This window comes from Erinaceus europaeus, chromosome 16, assembly GCF_950295315.1.
Source record: "Erinaceus europaeus chromosome 16, mEriEur2.1, whole genome shotgun sequence".
NCBI classification, from domain to species: Eukaryota; Metazoa; Chordata; class Mammalia; order Eulipotyphla; family Erinaceidae; genus Erinaceus; species Erinaceus europaeus.
This window is the reverse complement of record NC_080177.1, coordinates 12,269,862-12,280,396: the sequence shown is the minus strand read 5'-3', so window position 1 is coordinate 12,280,396 and position 10,535 is coordinate 12,269,862. Positions and strand designations below refer to the sequence as shown.

The 10,535-nt window shown below is 47.3% G+C and overlaps 1 protein-coding gene across 1 annotated transcript; it reads right to left on the bottom strand.

Moving 5' to 3' along the window:
- Positions 1-152: 152 nt before the first annotated feature.
- Positions 153-7,116, bottom strand: CKMT1A (creatine kinase, mitochondrial 1A). Its single transcript, XM_007533425.3, has 10 exons — positions 6,958-7,116; positions 5,843-6,173; positions 5,037-5,235; positions 4,736-4,831; positions 4,131-4,352; positions 3,922-4,007; positions 3,689-3,812; positions 1,406-1,540; positions 1,078-1,203; positions 153-402 (listed from the first exon to the last, which is right to left on the bottom strand). Exons 2-10 carry the CDS (start codon positions 5,989-5,991, stop codon positions 286-288), a joined length of 1,254 nt encoding a protein of 417 aa, XP_007533487.1. The 5' UTR covers positions 5,992-6,173; positions 6,958-7,116; the 3' UTR covers positions 153-285.
- Positions 7,117-10,535: the final 3,419 nt, after the last annotated feature.

The following is a 10,535-nucleotide window of genomic DNA, read 5'->3' as shown; positions in this document are numbered from 1 at the left end:
GCAAAATGGTAATGTTTTCCACCCACCTAAGAATCAGTATTCTAGCACTGCCATCTTTGGAATCTCTTTCCATAGCAAAACATTTCATTGCCTCTTTTCCCTTCCTGGAACTGCTCCCTCCTCAACACCCTATTAGAAATGACACAGAGAGCTGGAGCATAGCAAGGAGTCTTTACTGCAGCAGAGGGGTGGGGAGGAAGTAGGTATTCAAGGCAAGTAGAATGGACCACAGTTAGAATGAACAGAAGTCCTGGGGATCTTGAGTCATCTACTGGGGTTGCGGTGTCAGTGCTTATTGTGGACAAGAGGTGGAGGGATGCGGATATCCTGACCTCTCTCCAGACGCCGTTCACAATCAATCAAATAGTTCACTCCATCGATGACCAGTTGTACCAGCTCCACCTGAAGGACATCAACTCTTGGTCTCTGCTTCTCATAACTTGCCTTTCTTTCTTTCTTTCTTTCTTTCTTTCTTTCTTTCTTTCTCCCTCCCTTCCTTCCTTCCTCTTTCTTCCTTTCTTTCATAAATCATTATTATTTCTATTATTATTATTTAACCAGAGCACCATTCAACTCTGGCTTCTGGTATTGCTGGAGATTGAACTTGGGACCTCAGAGCCTCAGGCAGGAAAATATTTTTCAGAACCATTGTGCTGTCTCCCCAACCCATTTTTGTATTTATTTATTTATATTTGATAGGACAGAAAGAGAAATTGAGAGGAGTGGAGGGATAGTGAGAGAGTGGGGGGGGGGAACCTGCAGCACTGCTTTACCACTTTTGAAGCTTCCCCCCTTACAGGGGACTGGGGGCTTGAACCCAGGTCCTTTGCACCTAGTAACATGTACATTCAACCACATGCATCACCACCTGCCCTCATGTGCTGCTGCTTCTTATCTATCTATCTATCTATCTATCTATCTTTTTTTTTTTTTTTGCATCCATTTGCCTGCTTTGGGAATTCATTTCCAGTTGCCCCAACCTAAATCTCACTTCTGATTTTATTACACATTCCCTGAAGCTCACTCAACCTGCCACAGACCTCTTTTTCTTCTTACCTTAATCCCCACGGATCTCACCTCTGACTTGCCCAGCCGATCCAAATTTGAAATGTCAAAGATGCTGCCTGTTGCAGCTGTGTCCACTCCTCCTGTCCCACGCTTTTGGAGTCTTAGGTTCTCCAGGATCTTTGGGAAGCGATTATCCTAGGAGGAGATATGGATCAGGGGGCAGGGACAGTGGGCACACAGTCTAGGCTTCCTGAGAGAGTCCTGAACCTGCTCAGTCTTTCCCTGGACCTATGGTCACAGTATATCTGGCTGCTTTTCAAAAAGCCCACTACTCCCCCCACCCATACACAGCCACCCTTGTCACTCACACCCCCGTCCAGCCCCACCACTCCATTACTTTGCTTAATAAGGGCAGTTTGATGTGCACTCCTGCTCGAAGTCCAGTGCCCAGGTTAGACGGACAGGTCAAGATGTACCCCAAACGCTCATTCCACATGAATTCCCAGCCGCGCTCCTGGATCAGCTTTTCTACCTACATCCCGAAAGAAGGGCAGGGAAGTAACGCAATGGCTACACAAAAATGGTTTTCATGCCTCAGACCCTTGGAGGTCCCAGATTCAATCCCTGGCACCACCACAAGCCAGAATTGGGTAGTGCTTTCGTTGAAAAAAAACAAACCAGGATCCGTCAGTGAAAAGTCCGATCTTTATGGACCTTCTTGAGCTAGACCCACAGGAATTCTAGATAAATGTCCAGAATCAGAAATTTGAGACCCAATCTTTTTTTTTTTTTTTTAGTGGAAATCAGTTGTTACTATCATGCATGTGGTAACTTTGATGTTGCAAGTCCATAATGATGAGATTATGAAAAATACCTTGTGTATAAAGAGAGAAACTTGGAGTGGTGCACTGAGAATGATACAGGGCAACGGGAGGTGTAAGTCCGAGTGAGAGAGGATTGCTTATTCAACGAGCTCTGTATGCATTGATTATCTTTGCTTTGCTACTGAACCTAGAGCTTGGAAGGCTGCTTTTGGACAGAAAGTGAACCTGTAAGTTCTGCAACAGGAAGACGCAATAAAACCTTCTGGTAGTTGTGGGAAAAGTGCATGTGAAGAAACGAGAGGTGAAAACGGTGCACATGAGCTGGTCTCACAGGTCTGTCTGTGTGTGTGTCAGAGGGGGAGTGTGCAAAGGGCATTTACATTTCTCTTGACCATTCTAGTTATCAAGATACTTATTACAGTTGAAGAGATGGTGGTCTGCCTTAGTGATAGACATGGAGACCCTCTAGCTGTCATGAGTAAAGAGAACCTGGTTAGCATTTGAAAGAACCATAGTAGAGGGGGCTTCCCCACCACCACCAAGGTTACACTTGGGCTAGCTTGCCTGCAGTATTCCATTGCTCCTAGCGGACTTTCCTTCTACCCCTCTCCCCCTTTTTTAGATAGAGGATGAGGGACAGAGAGGGAGAGAAACAGAGAAGAGGCACCACAGCACCACTCATGAAACTTCCCTGTATAATGCTCCCATTTGGTGGTTTGGGGCTTAAGCCTGGGTCCTTGAACATGGTAAAGAGTGAGCTCTCCTGGGTGAGTTATCTCCTGACTCCTTAAGGGGAGTCTTACATGCTGAAACTCTTATATCTAGGATAACAGAAGCTGACATTTCTGAGCATTTACTATGACCAGGTACCTTACGTGCGTTATCTCATTTAATTCTTACAACAGAGCTAGGGAGATAGTTAAGCATCACAGCTTAGGACTTGCATGCCTGACAGCCCAGGTTTGATCCCCAGCACTGTCATATGAGAGAGTGGACCTGTGCTCTGGTCTCTCTCTCTCTCCCTCCTATATATATTTTTTTCACAGCAACCTAAAATGCAGGACATCTTATTATTCCAGTTTTATAGATGAGAAAACTGAGGTACACATTTAAAAAATACTTCCCAGTCTACTTACTATTTCTTGTATAATCTTCACAGCTAGAATCTAAAAGAAGAGTTCTCTTTCTTTTTATGTGTCTAAAATAGAATTGGATCTATGAGAACATACAATAGGAATTAGGCTTATAGGAATTTCTAGTCTAGTGTTCAATATAGAAACACAATTCATATAGCATTGAAGATTCAGTTCAACTCTTCACCTTAGAGCTACATATTTTGAAACTTTGAGTTATTCCATCTCCCATCTTCCCCTACCACTCTTAGCTTTAAAAATAGATGTGAAACTTTAGCAAAAATGATAGGATCCAGAGTCAAAGCCAACTTTGGCTCAGAACTGGATGATTATATTAGGGTCATGAACATGTCAGTCTCTTCTTTCTGCATTGACCCAGGTTTAAATGTTTCTCTCTCTCTAAACCCCAATGTCCTAAATCATGCAATATAGATACTGGCCTACCATCTCAGTTCTTTCTCTTACATTATCTAGCAATTGCCTTATTTACTTCCCTAAATTCATGACATTATTCCTCTCTTGGTTTTCCCTGGACAACCTTGATTTTTTTTTTTTTTTTTTTTTTGGTCTGTTGTCCTGGAATGACTGATGGTCTCTCTTTTACCATCAGTAGCATCCTGGACTGATGGATAATATGTCTATTCTAGTCTTTGGCTTTACCTTATGTCCTCCCACCCAGTTGCTTTTTAAAAAATCTTTCTTTCCTTCTTTTTTTCCTCTAACCTCTTTGAGTCCTCTGCAGAATCTTTCAAACACCCTTTTCATGTTGCCACCCTTCTCCATGGAGATGACCCGTGTATGATCCTCCTCATTCACCCAGATCAAGAAGCTCTTCTCATTGTTGTGCCTGAGGGCAGAAGAGAGGGACTGAGATCAAGAGGCAGGGCAAAAATTGGGCAAGATAGAGGGTGAAAAGCCACTTATGGGGGATAAAAGCAGTAAAATACACCTCATACCAGATTCCACGGGCATCTGGCCAGTCTCGAGCCATTCCTGCTGCAGTCAGCAGTGGGGACACGGGCTTGTCAAATAGAAAGTGGTCCTGGGAAGAATGAAATGGCTTGAGTAAGATTCCTCCCAGGAACCCCTGCAGTTCCCAGAGCCCATCTGTCCCAGCCTCCCCCTGGCCTCTCCCTCTAGCCAGCTCCTCCTCAAGGACTCTCACATCAATAAGCTGCTGTTGTTCAGCTTCTGTCATCTCACTGAGCCGATAGTAACGCCCAGCCAGGTCTCCCTTCAGTCCACTCAGAGCATCCACCACAACACGTTCCACTTCCCGCCGTTCTGCCCGGGTGCAAGCTGGTGGCAAGCTGAGGCCCCGGATACTTCGACCAGTTCTGACTCTCGAGGACAATACATACCTCTCGTCAAAATAGCCAGAACGGATCTGGAGAAGAAGAGAAATCAATAAGGTCATGGAAACACAATGGTGGGAACTGAGGAGGACATTAGAGAAGCAATCCTTAAGAATGAGAGGGATCTTTACTGCCTGCATTGGGAGGAGAAGCAGAATGAGTAAGAAGTCCAACTAAAGGAGATATTAGGATGTGACCCTCTCCTATACTGCCCATCTTGGGGGAATGTCGTTCTCATGCATCCTCTCCTCTCTATGTCTTACTGCTCAAGAGAGAAATACAGTTCTTTCCCCACACCAGGATTAGCAGCTCAACTGTATAACTGTGAGTCAGGGAATAATTCAGGTGAAGGGATTAGAGAGATGGAGAGTTGTTCATGAGGCTATGCAAATCAGAAAGGGGATGGTTGACTTGCCTTGCTGGCATCCAGATCTGTGGTATGTTTCATTGTCCGGGGGTCATATCCATTGTGTCTCTCTTGGATCACAGGGTCAAACAGCTCAGCAAATATCTGAAGAGGAATGAAGAGGGAGAGGGTGTGGTTAAGAAGACAGAATCCCTTTCTCAGGCATTTGTTGTGGTTCAGTTTCATTGGGTCACAAAACAGGAGTATGGGTGGCCCGTTTTTAAGGGCTCATGAAGGGGTCTTTCGGAAGGAAGGGGCTGGGATTACTGGGAAGATGAGTTAGGTCACCAGGGAAACTGGGGCCCCCTACCTCATAGGTCTCCTCATCTCCAGCTACCATGCCCACAGTCTTGATGAAGGGGTGGCCAGGGTTGTCCACGCCAGTCTGGATACACTGATCTAGCGTCCAACCAGTGGGTGTGGTCTTGTCGCAGAGCCGGGCATAGACTGCTGGGGTCAGGTGACTGGCCATGCAGTTGTTGTGCTTTCGGAGGTCTGGGTACTCAGCACTAGGGAGGGGGTATCCAGTAACCATGGAGGGAAGGCCCATGGAGCCTGGACCCAATGCAGTCAGCTGGGAGCTGTCCAGTTAACTATATCTGCTTTGCTCCTTGGGAGGAGGGGAGATTAGAAGGTGGCTAAACCTTCATAATCTCATTTGAGACTTTCCTGGTGGTGGTGGTGGGGTCTGTCTAGTCTTTTACAGTAGTTGTAGCTTCCTGCCGCTGGCCTGGCTGACTCAGTTCCTCCAGACCTGCTCAGCCCTCTCCTCCCATGAGCACACGAGGGATGGGGGAAGGGAAAGACCAAGGAGGGGAATTTGGAAAACACGGAGTGGGGTGGAGGTGGGGGCAAAAAACAATAGATCTTGGTCTTCTAATGAGGGGTTTGGTCAAAGTCAGTGCCCGGGGAACTCATAGCCTAGTCTATGAGAATGGGAGGGCTGAGGGTTACAGGTCCACAAGAATGTCTTTGCCTCATGGCTTTGGCCTCCATCCCACCACCCCACGGAGGTCTCCGGACTGTCCAGAGCCCCCTGTGGGTTGCCCAGATCCCTCTCTCCATTATCCCCACCTGTTCCCCAGCCCCCACCCCGCACCCCCCAGACCCTGGTACCTCGGAGGATATAGCCTTCGTCGTTCACCGGCAGCTCGGACAGGTTCGGGGCGGAGCAGAAAGCCCGCGGCCAGAGACCCAGCTCCGGCCAAAGCTAGGGCCCTGAGCCCTGGGCGGGCGGACAGCAGACGAGAAAAGGGACCTGCCATGGCTTGAAGGTCCAGCGGCTGCGGAATCTGGGAGCAGCAGCTGGCGCCGAGCAGGAACGGCCGCGGGGGAAAGAGGATGTACTTGAGGGGGTGAACTGAGGCCGGAGCCGGGTGCGAGGCTGGAGCCGAAACGGGAGGGCGAGTGAAGGCTGGAGCTGGAGCAGAAGCCGGCACCCAGCGGACTGCAGGAGAGGCGCAATGAGCTAGAGGCGGGCGGGCGGGCGGGCGGGAGGCCCAGCCGCAGTCTCCAGGGGTGGGGCTCTCGCAGGCTCCGCCCGTCCGCCTGTCACCAGCTAGGTGTGCGTGGGCAGAGGTGGGCCCACCCGCCGCCAGGTAGACCTGGGCGACCTGGGCTGCGCGTCCCCTGCGGTGGGGATGCAGGCCCACCTGGCCTGAGGGCGCCCAGATTTCAGCACCAAGGAGAGGACAGCACCCGAGGGGCGCGAGGGAAATCGTAACATGCTTCCCCTCTCCCCCCTAAGCCTCTGGTTTTAATTGGAAACCCGAATCCGTCACTCTGTGGGTGTGGAGGGGTGACATTGCCCAACCTCTTTCTCTGCCCCCAGCAACCTCTCCATCTTCTCTGGGGAGACGGCAGCAGAGGAAACCACATAATAGATACTAGAGGAAGAAGACAGGGAGAGGAAAAAGAAAAAAAGACAAAAGATAAAAGACAAAACGCCTAAACAAAACACCAGGTTAGAGGCTGGCCTTGGTAAAGACGCTGGCTGCCTCAAGGTCACCTTTTCTCTATAACCAGGAAGAAGAACGAATCTCCTCCCTCCCACACCTGTGCTTTCCTGCAAGGTGGAAGAAGAATCCCATGACAGCAGTCAGAGAAACATTAACTCTTACACAGAACTATGCTGTATCTCCCAGCCCCATGCTATGTCCCACCTCCATTTTTCATGAACCCTCACTTCCCCCCCCCCCTTCCTCTGCCCTCCTCCCCTCCCTCTACTTCACCTTGAGCCCTTGATGGTTCGGTGTCTTTTCCAGGCTCTGACCTGCTCGCAGCTCAAGGAACTCCTCTGAGCAGTCTGTGCAAGCCTGCCTACCTGTTGGTTGCATAGGGTGTGAGTCTGGGGTTGGGCAGGGAATTGCTAGTTTCCTCTTCCTCCTTTTCCCTCCTCCTGCCCCCATAGCTCCTGGTTCCTGGGCTGGAGGAACATATAAAGTGAGGTAAAGGGTGTGGTGAGATGACTGGGTGTAGGAATGGAACAGGCAGGCACAGGTCCCCAACCACATGTGTTTGCTCTCTTAGCTCCCTAAGGCTGTTTCATCCAGAGTATAAAGGAGAATAGAGTCCAAGGGCATCAGGCCACCAGGGGATCTCCATTTCACTCCTGCTGGTGCACTCTCTTCTGCTGCCTCCTCAGAGGGTGCGTGCTCAGATTTGGGAGAGCTCAGCTACCAGTGGGCTTTGACCTTTATCCTGGCAGGAAGGAGAATGACCACTGGAGCCATTCGGGACTTCAGTGTAGAGGGTCAGTTGTGCTGTGTGTATTTGTGGGGGGGGGGTGGGCCTGGTGGGCCTGGTGGGGGGTGGGCATCTGTCCTCCCCTCAGCATCTTAGGTACCCATAAAACAGTGAGATGATTACAAACCTTGGGGCCAAGAGTAAATGGGAGAGTAGAAATTCCCTTCACGTTATCCTCTGGCTCCACTACAAATGATCAAGCACTGCAGACTCTGTCTTGGTCTTTAAATAGAAACTAGGAAAGGGGCCAGATAGTGGTTCACTTGGTTAAGTGCACACATTACAGTGCGCAAGACCCTGGTCCCACCTGCAGGGGGAAAGCTTCATGAGTGATGAAGCAGGGCTGCAGGTGTCTCTCTGTCTCTTACCCTCTATCTCCCCTACCCCTCTCAATTTCTCCCTTTCTCTATCCAATAATAAATAAATAAGTAGAGAGAGACTAGGAGGCACTCTCCAGTCATGGAGACCTCAGGGAAAAGATACTGTACTAGGAATCTCTTCTGGAAAGGTGTTACTTTGTGGGTTTTATTTTAAAGTTTTGCCAAGAGTCAGACCACCAAACTCCAGTGACTTGTTCCTTGTGAAGCAGGACCCCTTGTATTGTGACAAACAGCTTTGGGATAGGACCCTTTCCTTCAACCAAATGGTCATGTGATTTCATCTCTTCTCCCCCACTAACCTGAGCCCCAACCTCAGAAGAAGAAAAAATATTTTCTTGAAAGACATGATTATGTCATCTTCTCAAGTTTAGCTAGCACCTGACTAAATCTGCTTTTCTTTCTCTCCCTCTCTTTCTCTCTCTGATTTATTTATTTATGAGAAAGAGAGAGGGAGAGAGAGAATCAGAGCATCAGTTTGACACATGCAATACTGGGGATCAAACTCAGTTCCTCATGCTTGAGAGTCCAACACTTTATCCACTGTGCCACCTCCCATCTAGATTACTAAATCTGCTTCTCTCTTTAATTGTTGTCTCTCATTATTTCAAACCTTCAAGCAGTTTGGAACTTTGATTTGTAGCACCACCGATAAGACCCCATCCTGCCCTTAAACTCACATTATTTATTTATTTATTTATCCCCTTTTGTTGCCCTTGTTGTTTTATTGTTGTAGCTATTATTGTTGTTGTTATTGATGTCATTGTTGTTGGATAGGACAATGAGAAATGGAGATAGAAGGGGAAGACAGAGAGGGGGAGAGAAAGATAGACACCTGCAGACCTGCTTCACCAACTGTGAAGCGACCTCCCTGCAGGTGGGGAGCTGGGTGCTCAAACCCAGATCCTTAGGCAGGTCCCTGCACTTAACCCACTGTGTTACCGTCCAGCCCCCCCTCTTTTTTTTTGTCTCCAGGGTTATTGCTGGGGCTCAGTGCCTGCACTACAAATCCACTGCTCATGGAGGCTATTTTTTCCCTTTTGTTGCCCTTACTGTTTATCGTTGTTGTTGTTATTATTGTTGTTGTTATTTCTGTCATTGTTGCTGGATAGGACAGAGAGAGGAGGGGATGACAGAGAGGGGGAGAGAAATAGACACCTGTAGACCTGCTTTACCACCTGTGAAGCAACCCTCTTGCAGTTGGGAAGCCGGGGGCTTGAACCAGGATCCTTTCGCAGGTCCATGAACTTTGCACCATGAGCACTTAACCCACTGCCCTACCGCATGGCCCCTCTCTCATTCTTTTTTATTCCTTATTCATTCATTATGTTCTTTTCCCCTATTTTCCTCTTTTGTGGGTATCTTTATTCTGAGGGCTATTTTGTAGGTCTATCACTTAATTCCTCTTCTTACCAAGGAAGCAATTATCTGAAAGCAGAAAGTTTTACAGTTGGAGAACTCTTGGAGTTGGAGTCATTCTTGGAGAAATAGAAAATGTGGGGGCCGGTGGTAATGCAGCGAATTAAGAGCACATGGCATGAAGCACAAGGATCCCAGTTCAAGCTCCCGGCTCCCCACCTGCATGGGAGTCACTTCACAAGTGGTGAAGCAGGTCTGCAGGTGTCTCTCCTCCCTCTCTGTCTTCCCCTCCTTTCTTGATTTCTCTCTGTCCTATCCAACAATAGTAATAACAATAATAACAAGGGAAACAAAATGGAAAAAATGGCCTCCAGGGGCAGTGGATTCATAGTGCAGGCACTGAGCCCCAGTGATAACACTGGAGGCAGAGAGAGAGAGAGAGAAATAGAATATGTTACCTGTGTTCTGGGGCCTCATCTGAGTAAAGGACTAGCTACACTCAAGCAGACTCCTTGGAATGACGTGTATTTACCCAGATAAAGTAGGGAGGTGATGTGGTGCAGTTATTATTTGGTTAAGAGGATGGTTACTAAAACCAAAGAGATAGGGAGCAGGAAGAGAAATTAAAGAAGGAAAAACAAGACTTGTTCAGGAGAGTGAAGAAGTCATGTGTGTGAGCAGAAAGACCCTCCAAGCCTCTGACCTAAACACAGGTAATGTACTAAGACTCACCGAAAATGGTCCTACAGCGTATGAGAAGTAATCAGTATATCTAGTGTCTGATCCATTTAGTAATAACCATTACTGTTATTTATTATCCATGTGTAAAGCACTTTTTAATTACAAGGAACTAGTGCGTGTGCTATTTCCTTAAATCTAATTAGATTGTTCCAAACAGCCATGTGAGTAGGAGCTGTGTCTACATTTTCAGGAGGAAAAAGCAGACAAGTAAATCACCTAGAAGATGCTTTAATGACTTGTCTGAAAACTGGAGTGATGGATGGGCTATAAGTCTGAGCATGAACTGAGAAGGTATCTATTTTCCTTAGGGTTGGTCCTTGGAATCTTCTCCATCTCAATTAGGAGTCCTGAAATGTAATCAGTAAAATGAAACATTTTACTGATACTGTGGTAAGATACTTGAGATTGTAGAGGAGAAAAGAGTACTTGACCAGGGAAACCTAAGTAAGAAGGCAATAGTAATAATAATAATACAAAAAGATGCAAAATTCTTTCAAATAAACAGAACCCCCATGAATTAGCATTAAAAGTATATTTATTTATTGTTATGAGGAAGAAAGAGTATCCCATTTGCTAAGAATCAAACC

Excerpts from the sequence above, each read along its gene's own strand:
- CKMT1A (XM_007533425.3), bottom strand. The coding sequence starts at position 5,991 with ATGGCAGGTCCCTTTTCTCGTCTGCTGTCCGCCCGCCCAGGGCTCAGG. Across the intron at positions 3,813-3,921 it reads CCAGATGCCCGTGGAATCTG|GCACAACAATGAGAAGAGCT; the intron begins GTATGAGGTGTA and ends TTCTGCCCTCAG. Across the intron at positions 1,541-3,688 it reads TCTGCAGAGGACTCAAAGAG|GTAGAAAAGCTGATCCAGGA; the intron begins GTTAGAGGAAAA and ends TTCGGGATGTAG.